Genomic DNA, 15,179 nt, shown 5'->3' with positions numbered 1-15,179 from the left:
CACCCATTTGTAGTGTAATGGCATAAACAGTTCGATCTCTGTCAAAAGTGGTTAAATTGAAAAAAAGTCTCCAACTGGCAGCAATTAAACTTGAGCCATAAATCATGGATCAAAACAAGTGGCAAAGTAATCGAACATCTCACATTTATGGAAGATTATGTGAAATGTATTGCATAGTTTTGGGCTTCATCTGTAATAAGGACGGGACGAATCTAGCCCAGAAGGAAAACCGAGCATTTTAGAGGGAACTTAACTAATTTTATTCTTCGAAGATCTGCAAATAAATACCGTTCAGCTCGCTGATTAGTCATGCATATTAACGTCACTAAGAAAGTGTTTGTTAAAAGTGTTTGTATAAAATATAATATACTGTTATATTTCTCACTGTGAAGTGTAATGTGTAAATAATCCCAAATAAGACTAGCAATAATTCGAAAAAGTTTACATATTTTTACATTGTTTGACAGTTTATGTTCATACAAAGCCGTGTATTTGCGATTACAGAATCAAAAAGCAATGAGAATTAAATATCACTTGCAATAAAGATTAAACAAAGCCATTAAATTTAAGTTTGTTAGTATATAAAATAATCAGGCGTAAATTGATTCGGGAAACATATAATAAGAAATAGTAGGTTAAGTCTATTAAGTATTTGTATTAAAAAGATTTTTCTTTTTACGTGCTAAAGCCACTACATAAATGAGTGTTTAACCTGAGTTGTTAGATTACTAAATGTTCAAGTGCTCGAAATTGCAAGATTGTCGACTATCATCGACTGAATTCATTTTAGATCAAATTTGGATATAAATCATACAAATAAGAAAATTGAAGATTGGCAGATTGACCTCGAGCTGGCTTAAACACAAGGTTTGATTCAAATTTCAAAAAGGTCATAATTTAAACGGATAAAACAAATGTAAAGTATTGCCCTTAAAAATAACTTACAATGATAACCAAATTAAATGTCAATAATTATTATATTATAATTAATTATTAATATATTTTGTAGAAAAATCATTTCATTTTAAAGACAAAGCTATTAGCAATGTAGTTATTTATCGCTATAGTTAATGGGTCGAAAAGCTATTGAGGTAAGAACAAAAAATTCTTTGTAAAAACAGTCATCCGCTGTCTGAGAGCTCTGCATGCGACGACCCCAACAGTTTGAATGTGTTGCCGGTCCAAGGTGTCGCTGACAAGACAAGGCAAGTCTGCCCTGCAGCAACACACACACACACACACACATTGAGAGAGACATATACACGCATAAATGTATAAAGATGCTTCGTATTCGTTTCATTCGTCGTGTTGTCGGTTGCTTACGTCACAAACTTGCGTAGGCGTCGTCATCATCGTGCGGCGCACCCACTGCCTTCGTCCTGGTCCCAGGTCCTGACCATCGCCTGCTTGTATGTGTGAGAGCAAGCGAGAGAGCTACACTGAAGAGAGAGCAACATCAGCAGCAGTGGGTGAGAGAGGTGGCAAGAGAGCCAAACGTTGTCGTCGCCAGCTAGGCGGTTATTTCCCCAACTGAACTGAACTCAAGTGAAATGTGTTTTTTTTTTCTTTCGTTTTCGTCTATGGAGCTATTTGCTCAATGAAACTCGTAACTGTATTTTCGATTACTCTTGCTGCTGCTGTTGTTGTTGCTGTTGTGGCTGACGTCGCCATCGTGTCTAGTAGTGCGCCTGCGTCGGCGCCTGGCCGAATCATCTGTGTTTCTGAATATGTGTGAGTGTGTGTGTGTGCGAGTGAGCTGGGTGGCCCAGCAAGTGCATTTTGGCTTGTGGTAGGACAGTTTAGTGACTAGAGGAATGTTGGCTCAGCTGCTCAGCTGTTTTTTGAATTTTTATTCAGATGGGCCTTGGAGACTGTGGAGAATTTGGTTTTTGTGCAACAAATACGTATGAATAAAGCCGGTTTCTCTCCACAAGCTGGTTAAAGCTGATCTTGTACTTGTACATAAATAAAATTTCTTAATGACTTTTGTAAAACCTCTAAAAAAAAAACCAAACTTAGTCTACACAAAAAAACCAAACTTAACCTCACTTAAACATTATTTCTTATATTCAAATTTCCTGATATTGCTTTCAAATAAATGCAAAAGCCACAGACATTGTGACGACAAGCAAATCAAGTCCTTTGGTTGTCCTTTCGTCCTCACCATTCGGGCAGCCGCAGACAAGTTGCAAGCGGCATCGACATCAACACCATCGATGACGATGACTTTGTGGACGTCGCGTCTTCCCATTCCATTCCCACTTGCTCAACATTCTCGTACTTACTACTTAGTATATGTAAATAGTTTGATTCTCCTCCATTCATGTTCGATTCGTGCTTTGTTGTTTTTGCTTTTATCGTTTTTTATTGCCGACAAAAAAAAAATACTCACATTACATGTGTGGGCGTCATCGTTATTTCGAAATTCGAAAAGGGCGAAATGTTCGAAAAAGGGAGCTCAACTTGTCTCTGCTTGAGTTTTCGCAATTGAGATGCTTGCAGACATTCAATGGGTCACTTTCGAGTAAGTGAAAATGATTTCTTTACTATTACAAATTAATGTTTTCGGATATGATTATCAAATTTATTAATTTTTTTCAATTTTTTTCTTCTAATCAGTGTTTTAATTACATTTATACTTATATTACAATCCCATTTATTTCAATTTTTACTTAGGAATAAATTCATTTGTTCCAAATATTTTTACTTCTATATCAGCTTTAAAACATTTTTAAAACTTACTAATTTTTATACATTTTTCTACGTTTTATGCCTGTTTTAAATATTTTACTTTCTCATACTTGTCTTAAAGAATGAGATTCTTGAGATAAGAATTCTTTAGCCATATTTAATAACTTGTCCATGATTCATAAGAAAAAGCCTTAGTTGTATTTTATTTCGATTGTGAAATATATAATATATACATAAATATATAATCTTGTCTATAATTCACGAGAATGAAACCGCAATTGTATTTCCTACAAATGGCTTCACAATGTCCTTGAAAACACGAAATATTCATACAAAAGCCAAAAATGAACACAATGTTTGGTTTTTTAACCCAAATGAAAAATTGAATGCATTGAAATAAATTACATCAATTAGCTGAACAAAACCGCAAATTAACACACATATTACACACACATGAATAAGGACAACGGGGGAGTTACCCAGCTGCAGCATGTAATAATAATAGGTAAATCCTATTAGCAAGTGCGAAATATTTCGAAATTTTATCGCTGTCATTTGCCCCTTTCTGCCACACAGAGCACAGCAGGAGACTTCAATCATATGGATGATGCCGGCAAAACATGCGCTTTAGTTCCGCTCTCACATGGAGTTCTCTCTCTCTCTCTCATTTGCCCGCTCTGTCTCACATTCTCTACTGTAGTGGAAAGGGAAGTTTTGGGGAGGAGGAGGGAAAAACTCTACACATGACGCAGAGGAAAGTCGGAATCGGAATTGGAATTTGGAATCTGTTGTTGGGGCTCTTGGATGAAAACAAGTGGTTGAGCATGCGGCCTGCTCAGTATTGAGCGAACAAACGTATATGTTGTTTCGTGCTCGGGTTGTCCAGGAAGCGCAGAAAGAGCAGCAGCAGCAGCAGCAGCAGCAGAAGCAGCAGTAGCCAGGAGACAGAAGCCAGGATACAGCAGCCAGCCAGCCAGCCAGTCAGGCAGGCAGCTAACGACCAGACCAAAACGAAGTAAAGTGAAATTCGAGGCATTGAGCGAAGCCGAAACGAATGCACAACGAAACGAAACGCTACGAAACGACTGTTTCGCTTGTGTGTGTGCGTCTTGAAATACGAAACGCCTGGAGGAGAGGCAGTCACAGAGGGAGTCACAGAAGCGTCAGCGTCAGCAGCAGCAGCAGCGACGTCGTCGTCGTTGTCGTCGTCGTCAGGCTTCCCAAGCAAAAGGCAGACAAACAGGCAAAACCTGCTGAGACCACACGACGAGTCCTTGCTCGTCGGTTCAAACGTGCGGAACACTAGAAGTCGCAGAAACACACACAGCAAAAAACACACAAACAACAAAAGAAAAAATTCAGCAATCAACCAAACCAAAAAAATATATAATCAAGGAAAATATAAATAATATTCACAATATTTTCAAAATATTTCAAAAAAAAAAAAATTTCCAAAAAATTATAATACAAAAAATATTCTTTCGACGACAAAATTTTATATATTTCCTTTTCCTACAAAGAAAAATAAATTACAAAAATAATTTTCAAAAATTTCAAAATTAAAAACCCAAAACCGAAACCAGTCAGAAATCCAAGGAAAAGTGAAAGTGTAAAAATTCTGCTAGAAGAAAGTGCCGCAAAACTGAGTGCTAAGAGTAATACAACAAAATTTATAAATAAATATAACACACAAAAAAAAAAAAAACAAGTGCTTAAAAGTTCCTTAACAACAAATAACATACACACACACACACAAAAAAAGTTGAAATAAAAATATTGTTAAATATATACACATATATTCATACTCACTCACACACAGAAGAGGAAATCAAAACCGACAAAAAAGTTATTAAACAAAAGTGCCGTGATTTGAATATTTTTATCTTTTATTAGAGCCTAAAAGAAAAAGTAAAGTAAAGCAAAGCTAAGCATATAAAAAGGCGAAGAACAGGCAGACAGAGAAGAGAAGAGAAGAGTGTGTTGATGTGTGTGTGTAAATGAATGTGTAAGCAAAGCAAGGAAGGAAAGAAGTGCCGACGGTGAAAGGAAAGAGAGATATAAATATAAAACCAGCAACTAGTGTTAGACACGCTCGTTTCAGTCGCTGGCTCTACTCTCCTCCCCAAACCCGTTTACGTTTTGCCCTAAGTTCAGTTTGAAACAAAGGCCAACAACCAGGTTCAATCAACTTCAACTCCAACTCCGCCTGAAAGTAGACAATTGATTATTGATTTTGTCTTACCAACCAACCAACAAGCAAAGCAAAACACAAATAAAAAAAACACCTAAACGGAACAAAACTCTCAATCAAACGAAAATTCAGTGTTGTACAATGTTGACAGTTCCAAAATAGTGTTGGACAATGAAGTGTCAAACTGAAAACGGTGAAGAATTGAATTGAGAAAGAGAAATCAAATCGAAACCAAAACTTAATTACCCCTTCCTTGCAAAAGAGCAAACGAACCTTGCCCCAAACCTCAGCTCTCTCTACCCTATCATAGTATTTAGTGGTGTTGTTGCTGACGGGTTTTTTGGTTGGTGGTTCTCCCCTCCAAAGTTTCCTTCTGCCCCACTCTGTACGCCATCGAAGTCAAAATAAGCCGCTTAATTGATAAACTGCGTCAGATCAACAAAAAGAAAATGTTCTTCTCGCTGGCCCAGACCCTAGTCTGTGTGCTGCTCATCCAAGGCGGCCTCTATGCTTTGCATTTGAGCGGCAATGGCGAGAAGGCTTCCGGCCTCTCCTCTTCCTCGTCCTCCACTTCCTCTGCCTCAGCCATCTCTTCCTCCTCCGGTTCCAATATGATTGGCGGTGGTCTGGGTGGAGTTGGATCGACAGGAGCTATCTCCGCGTCGAGCAATTGGCAGCCCCAGCAACATCCTGGTGGAGCTCCTCCAGGCGGCGGTAGCCAGCACCCGCATCCGCATCCCCATCATCGTTCGGCTGCAGCGGCTGCCTTTGATGCCACCACTGGACGTTTGAATAAGGAGCTAGCCGATATGGCCCAATTGGAGCGAGAGCGTCTTATGCTCTTGGGTTTAGCCAAGCAGACGGCAGAACAGACCGGTCCGGCTGGACCGCCAACAGCAGGTCATCATGGTCGACCCATAATAGCCGGACGCATACAAATGCAGCCCACTGAGGATCTAGAGGCCGGAGATGATTATCCCTCACTGTTGCAACAGGCGGCCAGGAATTTCATGTTTGGCAGCATTCAAAAGCAACCGCCTGCTCCCCCACTTGTCGGTCCCAATTCTAATCTAGATGAGGATTATGAGCAATTAAGGGAGTATGGTCGACGTCCGGTTAAGTATGATTATGGTCGAGTTGTTCAGCCCATGGATAGAGAGCGCTTGGAACCGGATACCGAAACGGAATATGAGCCGCTCCATTCATTTGGTGATTTTGATGACTTTTCGGAATTGGAACCCCTGGAGCCAGTACATTTGGGTGAGGATGAGCTTCTGCGTGAGTTAGATGCCTATCAGTATCATGGCCTAGAGGATGAGGGTCTCCCCGAAAATCCTTATCGCTCATTGGAACAGCAATTAGAGCTGAATGCCCCAGATGCATTGCAGCAACTATTCGAACCTCAATCGCAACCAGAGACGCAACGTGATGCACCGGCTCCACCCAAACTGAGAACCCATTCCCCCAATTCCAACTACAACATACGCATGCAACAGAAGTGGGCCAGAAAGAGGGCCCAAGGACAACAGCAGCCCCAGCTGCCCTTGCAGCGTAACATTTTTGGCCAACATTTCAAGCAGCAGCAGCAGCAACAACGTGGAAAACTTGCATTAGCCAACTCAGAGGCAACAGCCAGCAAACACCTGAAGGCTTCGACACGCTCGGGTAGCATCAGCAACAGTCAGGATAATGAAAAGTCCACAAATGACGGTTCTTCGCAAAAGTCACATGAATCAGCAGCAGCAGCAGCAGCTGGAGCGGTAGTAGGAGCAGCAGCAGCTAGCACATTAGAGCAAGAGAAAAAGGAGCAAAAGGAGCAGCAGCAGCAACAACAACAACAGCAGCAAAAGGATCACAAGGAGCCAAATCATAAGCGTTCGGGTGGTTCTGGCACAGCTGGCTATGCTGCACCACCTGTTTCCCATAGCATAGCTAGCCAATTGATGCTGCGCACGGCCCGCGGTCAAAGGCAATACGATGTGCCACAAATCGGTAAGTCAAATCAACAAACTAAAATTACAAATTTTTATACAAAATGGATCTATTCTTGTTAAGATAACTTAAAAAAACGAAATTCAACAATTTCTGAAGAAATAATGAAACTTTGAAAAAGGTTTATAAATTTTCATTGAACGGCTTTTAGTTCTGCATATGGTCACACTGATGATCGGTGTTGAAAAGTTTTATAAACTTTTGTAGTCCACTAGCTCACAAACGACAAAAAAATAAGCTGAATGTTTACTAATATTAATGACTTTTATTTGCATATCTTTGCTAGGAGATGAATACTTTAAATCAGAACTTGAGTATTAATGTCCGAGAAGATTTCTCTAACTCAATATAAAGCAAAAAATAGAAGCATTTAACTAAATGTTTCAATTAAATCAAAATGATTTGTCTGCAGCAAAAGTGTGACCAAACTATATGACAGGAGCAATAGTTACTTCACATAACTTTTATCAATACTATTTTCTAAATTTGGCCTGCTTCGTAAATTGTTACCCAACACTTAAAACTTTACGAATTCAAAATAAATCTCTAATTTATAAACGTTTGTAATTGAAAGTTTTCCTTACAATTCTCTTAAACTATTATTCAACTGTCAGATTTTGTCCATTTTGCCATACTCAATTGTCACACTTTTAAAATATTACTCAATTGTCAGACTCTGTCCATTAATGGTCACGCTTTTGAGCACAATTGGCCAACAAATGTCATAAAACTTTGATTAAAAGTGATTGCTGATGACAGAATTCAACTAATACAGTATTTATTTTAAATGCATTTTCAACCTTTACTCTTTACCTTACTCGACGGCTGTGAACCTTGTCGCATGTTTGTTTAGCTATTTATTTGGGTTAACGTAGACCAGTCGAATATGTTATTCGATTCAGTTATTAATTTGTATGACTTACTTGACTGTTCGATGACTATTTCTATACGAAAAAGCACACAAAGGACACGCACTAATCGTATCATTGGCGCCCCCCAATTATTCTAGCCAAATGTAGGTCTAGGACTTTCTAGCTTGCATAATTCATACCCATAGAACAACTACAACAACAACAAGCAGTCCAAATGAACGAACGAACGAACGACAGGAACAAAAAGTTTACTTCGTTCTTGAGGAGAACAATTCGGGTAGCGTGGGCAGAGAGGTGGGCAATTTAATCCTTTTAGTCGCATCTCATCAATCATCAATCAGCCAACGTTTAATTGATTGTCACTAAATCATTTGTCAACAAAACACAAAAACGGCGAACAAGGAAAAAAAAGTTCTATTTTGTGTGAAACTATTTTTAGAATGAAATCGTATAGTTTTTTTTTTTACGCCGCGTCGGTAACTTTGTTTTTTTTCCCCTTTTTTTTTTGTGTTCTGCATTTAGCAAATTAGTTGAATCGAGTCGAGTTGAGTCGTGAGAGTCCTGGCAAGTTTCTGTTTTTTTTTTTTTTTTCCCCTGTTAATCACTTTACGCCGTTGCTAAATTACTTTACAACTAGTTCTGATGGTCGTTGTTGTTTTTGTCGTTGCTGTCGTTGTTGTTGTTGTTGGTGGTGGGCCGCCCATGAATACGAAATGTTTTCCTTCGACCAGAACCAGATCCAGAAGTTGGCGAAAGTAATCAATTTTAATTTTTAATTATCACTTTCAACTTTAATGGCATAATTTTTATGGCCATGAGCTTAAAAATTTGCCAGGCTCTATTCTCTACCCATTCCCTCCTATATTCTATACCCATTGTGAGTTCGACTCCAAGTGAAGTCTAATTAAAACTGGTAACAATTTTTGTGTGTATATGTGTTTTCTCTCTATGTGTGTGTGTATTTTATTTTTCGTTCATTTTCACACCAGTAATGTGATGTATTTTTAATGAATTGCTCTTTCCAAGTTTTTGCCTCACAAAAATATTTCAGCTTAATTTTTGGCTAATTATAAATTGTTGAAACCACTTAAAATTGTGTAGCAAAGCGTAGGATTTTTGTATACAAACTCAATGGAATTTTTCCGTTAGTAGTCATTTTAAAGCAAAGAGTTTGAACCCAAAATTTACTTGGAACATTAATCAATTAGTTAAATATATACATATGTATCTTATAGTAGTGTAGACTTGTTAAAAATGTAAACTCTGAAATGCCTTTTTTTTGGGCTTTGCGTTTTTTACTTTTTTGAATCCTAGATAGATAAAAATGTAGAAAAATTTTACTTCTCTATATAATAATAATAATTTAAAAACCTTGAAAAAATAAAATTTGGATCAGGTGACTGAATGAAATATAAATCGTTCAGAATTCTGATTATTTCTATAAGAAGCTTGAATCTCGTACAATTTGTAAAAACCTAATTAAAGTTTGAAATTCAATTATCATTCAATATTTTCAAAACAAATCAATTTTTGTGTATATAGACATTTTCTTTAAAGTAATGATTTGATTATCGGAAGTCTATATAAATACATAACAAACTGATGTTATATATACGGATTTAAGTAAGGCTTTCGATTCGGTAAACCATGCCTTACTATTACATAAGCTGAATTTAGTTGGCTTTCCGGATGCTCTGCTTGCTTGGATTTTACAATATCTAAGCAATAGGAGGCAGAGGGTTCTTTTTAGGTCCTCTCTTTCTAAGATCATTTGTGTTGAATCGGGAGTCCCACAGGGCAGTCACCTTGGCCCATTATTATTTACCATTTTTATTAATGATCTCCCCACCGTTCTTTTAAATTCCAGAGTTCTTATGTATGCCGATGATGTAAAAATCGCTAATCGCATCGTAGACTCTCTCTCATGTCATACCTTGCAAGCTGACCTGAATGCTTTTCAGGGGTGGTGTAGGACTAACTTGTTATCTCTAAACTGTTCTAAGTGCAAAGTTATGTCTTTTTATAGAGGTTCTCCCCAATTAACGAGTTACTTTTTAAATAATTTCCCGTTAGAAAAAATTAATAATACTTCCTTGGTTGTAAAAGATTTGGGGATCTTAATCGACCACAAACTTAGTTTTAATCAGCATATATCGACTACTGTTAGTAGGGCTAAGAGTGTTCTTGGCTTTATAAAGCGCTGGTCGAAGGAGTTCAAGGATCCATATATTACCAAAATACTTTTTACTTCTTTAGTCCGCCCCATATTAGAATATGGATCTTGTGTTTGGTCTCCTCAATATGAGTTTTATCAAAACAAATTAGAATCTGTACAAAAACAGTTTTTACTCTTTGCCCTTCGTGATTTGCGCTGGGATCCAACTGTACAACTTCCATCTTATTCTAGTCGACTTCAGTTAATTAACCTTCCTTCTTTAACTAATCGTAGAACAATGCTTGGTGTAACTTTTCTTTACAAACTTTTGAATGGTGAGATTGACTCTTCCGAGCTGTTGAGCCAAATTAACATTTCTGTTCCATCTAGAAGGACCCGCAATTTCACACCGCTTATACTTCCCACTTGCACAACTAACTATTCTCTGCATGAACCTTTTCGTATACTATGTAGTGACTACAACAGACTTTGGCACGTTATCGGTTCCGAAACATCGCTTCCGGGTATTAAAACTGCGATCTTGTCATTCCTCGCTCGTAATTAGTTGCAATCATCTTTATTTATACCTATCCTGTTTTCTTTTTATATGTAACCTATTATCTCATTACATTTAATATTTTCTATTTCTTTAGTTTAATTTATGTTTATATATGTAATACGCCTATGCCCTTAGGTCGGAGTGGGTAGAGGTTGTAACATTAACTTTACTTAGGGTCATTCGTAACAGGCCCGGGCCTGGTGTCATATGGGCCACTTGTTCGTACTGAGCGTTGTACGACTACGTCTATAAAAAAAAAAAAAAAAAAAAAAATAAGTCATGATGATTTCTAATATCAGAATCTAACTTTATAATTTTCTCACACTCATTTCTGGAAATTGGCATAAATCAATCAACCTATGATTTCTAATATCAAAATATAACTTTATAATTTTCTCACTCTCATTTCTAGAAATTGACAATTAATTCATAAGAATCATGTATCTATATGTATCTTAAGCTACTTATAGATATATGATTCTTATGTACATATCTTCAGCTACTTATGTTCATATATTACTCAGAATCAATACAAAAATTTAGAAAATTTTGATTATTTTTCAAATTTATTAGAAAATTCAGTTGTTTCTCAATTTTTTTGGTACAAAATAGCAATACTCTGCTTTTAAAATCTATTGCGAAGTAAACTCAATGTTTTAAATTCATAAATTAACCTAGTTCTCTATCCAAAAACAACATAAGCTAACATTTCTTAATGGTTTTTGTATTACTTAGCACTCAAAACTAATTGAACTGACAAATTAGTTTGCTTTTTTCACTACAAATTTCAATTAGACAACTTTAAAGTGAAATGAAAATCAAAAATACATTTTCTTTCAACTATTTTGTTTGGCACTTCGGAAAAGTTAAATTAGTTTACTCAATTGTAGTTACAATGCATAATAAATTGCTTTACATTTGCATTATGCGAACATTTTTGCAGTAAACTGTTTTTAATTTGTCATTCGATGCTTTCATAATTTGTGCATAATAAATTTTAGCTTTTTGTTTTCACTGCTCGAAATGTTGTTTGATAAATGCTAATCAGGAATTCCATTTGACTTTTAAACTTTATTTAAATGGCTTTTCATTATGCCTGAAAAACTGAAAGAGAGCGAGAGAGAGAGAGAGAGAGAGGGAGAGATAAAAACACCAGACATAGAGATAGCAAGTGAGAGAGAATGAGAAATCAACAGTTTTTCCTTGGATTTTCTTTGTTGCTATTGTTGTTGTTGTTGTTGTTGTTGGCTCGTTACGCAAATTCAATAAGACAAATCAATGAATTTTCATTTGATGCGCAATGTTTATGCAATTTTCTTCATTGTTATTGCCAGTTCTGAATGTGAGAGAACAAATTTGTTTTTGCTTTTTCCTTTTTGCTTTTTGTTTAGCAACCAATTTCAATGGCCTTTTCCTCCACTCTCTCTCTCTCTCTCTCTTACTTTATCTTATTGTTTCTGGTTCTCTGTGTGGGTGTGTGTTCTATTGACAAAGAAATAACGTCATCATCATACACATCAAATGTCTGTCTGTCTGTCAGGATGCGTACGTCAAAGGAGCACACTTTTGCCGCCAAGTAGTTGGGAAAATTACAATTGTTCTTTCAAGTGTTTACACTGAAAATGATCAGGGACACACGCACACATTACACGAATGTAAGAGAGAGATGGAGAGCGATGAAAGGATACTCACATATGTCCTGGGAAATACAGTAGCAATTCATTTGCTTAGCTCCTACTGTGAGCTGACCAAAAAGGAATTTCCATTTCCTTACTCAGTTGTTTGCCAAAAAAAAAAAAAACCACACACTCAATTCTCTTTTTGGTTTTTTGTGTGCTCCTGTCTGTTTTTTTTTTTTTTTTGTTTTTTCCTGGAAAATTCTTAAATATAAAGTAACATTGACAGTGGCGGCATATTTATGTCATTAAACGTAGTTCACACAATTTACGATCCTGCTCGTTTTTCCCACTAATTTGGTAACAGCGCCCTAGGGAGACACACGCACACAGACACACACACACACACATTTAGATAGAGAGAACAGGACATTGCCGCCCACATTCTCACATCTCTTTCCTTTCCATTTTTTTTTTTGGTTTTTTTGTTGATTTAATTTGTAATTTGAGTAAAACAGAAGACCTCAAGTGGCCACTCAAGTGATCCTTTTCTTTAGCAGTTGCGCCTTTCAAATATTACGCAAATTAGTTGGAAAGGATATTGGAGATGTCTATCCACACCGCAGGACGTCATGTTGTGTGCGTGCGTCTAAGCGTGTGTGTGTGTGTGTGTGTGGCATGGAAAATTTCTCAGGACTTTCAATGACACAGCGACAGGCTGTCTGTTAGGTCCTTGTCGGGATATGCTTGTCTATGCTTGTGATGTCTGCTCTCCATAATCGTTCATTGATATGCAAATTATTGACTAAAAAGATCAGACAAATTATCTATCTAGTAGAGGAAATCAATTCAATATACCCTGACAAAAGGCTTTTAATGTGATTTATCATTTTAGACAGATTTTCCAAGGATTTTCATTTTGAATTTTCTTCATAATTTAAAGCATTTATATCTAAACAGATTTTAGACAAATTGTTTTGTCGTTTCTGTTTCAATTTGAAGCAAAAAATCTCGTTTTTTATGAACATTTACTTTAACATTTTTGTTATACTTGGAAAATGAGTTTGAGTAAAGAAAGTATTCGTTTTGATTTACCTCTCAATTCAAACTTGGAACTCTGTATGTATGAAAACATTTTGGAACAGCAAAAGAATAAGAAAAGTAGATACATAGCTTTTTTTATAGACCTTTCTAATCAATTTAGCAGATTATGAAGAGTGCAAAAATTGTTAAACTAGAATCATTTGTAGTTTTAGTTAGATGTTCTTTTTATTTTTTTTTACAATATACCTTATAAAACTTTGCCTCTTGCCTTTTGGCCTACAAATGTTATAAATATATTTCTTTCCAGGAAATTTCTATGATATAAATAGAATAAGTATTGGTATCTTTATTTATATTTATTCAAATGTTGTTTATATAAAGTATTCTAAAGGGAAAGGGAAAAGGAAAAGTACAAGTTTTTTTGGGGTCGATGTAAGAATGAGATGGAGGCGAGATTAAGGTAGTTTTTCTCTATAGTTCTCCACATATAAATAGAAAAAAAAAAGGTACATATATTATATAAAGTAGTTATATAAATTTTCCTCGTTGAGCGTAAAATGGAAATTTGCATTTATTTTACAGCTAATTAGTCGTGTTCATTTATAGATAAAGGATAAATATGGAGTAACAATTTTTAGCTAATCAGTGACTATAAATATAAGCACAGCCACAAGAGGGAAGAAGAGGACGAGGAAAAGAAACGAGTGAGAGTGGTTCACTAAGAGAGAGAGAGGAAGGGAGAGAGCTTCGACTAGCCTTAGTCAAATCAATAAACAATGACATCATCATCCACATCAACAGCATCCTGGTTGGCAGTTTAGTCATTTAGTCAGTGAGAGAATTTAAAGTAGTTTCTCCTCCTCCTACTACTAATTCTCTCTCTCTCTCTCTCTATTTTGCCTTTCTCTATTTCTCTGGCTTGCATATATAATTATGGCACGACAACAAAAGCTGAGACAAAATATTTACATTAGCGTAAGGGCAAGAGCAAAAGCAGGCTTTTGGTGGCAGCCATTGAGCAGGCCAATTGTATATGTATTTGTGTGTGACTGTGTGTGTGTGTGTGTGTGTGTGTGCTTGTGCGTGTTGGTGCCTCATTCAGCCAGTTTGACGACAGCAGCCCAAAAGCCAACTATAGTATTTTTATTCTTGTTATTCTTGTTGTTGTTGTTGTGGTTGGTGCTGCTGCTAGTTGACTTTCGTCTTGCGTCACAAAAAGGCAAAGTCAAAGTCTGGGCAAAACTAGAATGATATATATATTATACACAGCATATAGTATATGTATTTTCGCAAGATTTTTATAGACCAAAAAGGATTGTCTAGTACATAAATATGATTCACAGAGCAAAAGCAGAGGAGAATGAGTGCCCCGAAAAAAAAAAAAATATATATATGAAGAAAGAAGAAAAATCTATAATAAGACTCTAGAGAGATTTTTACCAGTCAGCATCAGCATCAGCTCTTAGTCATCCTTAGTTGGAGCACGTGTGTGTGTTTGTGTATGTGTGAGTGTGTGGTTTTTAGTCAATGAAGCGTCAAGGACTTTTGCTTATGATATATTTGTTGAAAAATAAATGAAGGGAAGGAGCAAGCGAAGACAAGAGAATCAACCAGCCTAGTTAGATGATGCAATGCAAGCAGAAAAAGTAAAGTAAAGGAAAAAAAAAACGAAAATGAAACAGGAGCAAATACACACACATACGCACACACACACACACGTTCAGTACACACTCACACACACACATAGACAGAGGCAAGTAGTTGTTGTCGTTGTCGTGCCTAATGAGTTGTGAGCTGATGCGCTAAATTTTATGAATGAATTGCGAAATACGTGAGAAACAGAAAGAGAAAGATAGCAAACGAGGGAGAGAGACAGAGGAAGAACGACACAGACAGTGAAAGAGAGACAGAGATGGAGAGAGGAGGTGAGTGTGTAATATCCATTTCTTATGCTTTATCTTTTGTCATTGTTTTAAGCACTAAGTGAGCGTAAAATTAGCTTGTAAAGAAAATTTTTGCATATATAGACAAATAATGGTTTATTTATTATCATGATAAT

General features: G+C 36.5%; 1 protein-coding gene across 1 annotated transcript in view; it reads left to right on the top strand.

The window, feature by feature from the left end:
- The first annotated feature begins 4,600 nt into the window (after positions 1–4,600).
- The window catches only part of LOC6640522, a 40,635-nt gene continuing 30,056 nt past the window's right edge, over positions 4,601–15,179 (top strand). The window contains exon 1 of the mRNA XM_023174748.2: positions 4,601–6,874. Coding sequence (XP_023030516.1) covers positions 5,332–6,874 — 1,543 coding nt within the window. The 5' untranslated portion in view covers positions 4,601–5,331. The remainder of the gene's footprint in view (positions 6,875–15,179) is intronic.

The sequence above is a fragment of the Drosophila willistoni genome (genome assembly GCF_018902025.1).
Source record: "Drosophila willistoni isolate 14030-0811.24 chromosome 2L unlocalized genomic scaffold, UCI_dwil_1.1 Seg196, whole genome shotgun sequence".
Lineage (NCBI taxonomy): Eukaryota > Metazoa > Arthropoda > Insecta > Diptera > Drosophilidae > Drosophila > Drosophila willistoni.
This window is presented reverse-complemented; position numbering and strand designations above follow the sequence as displayed.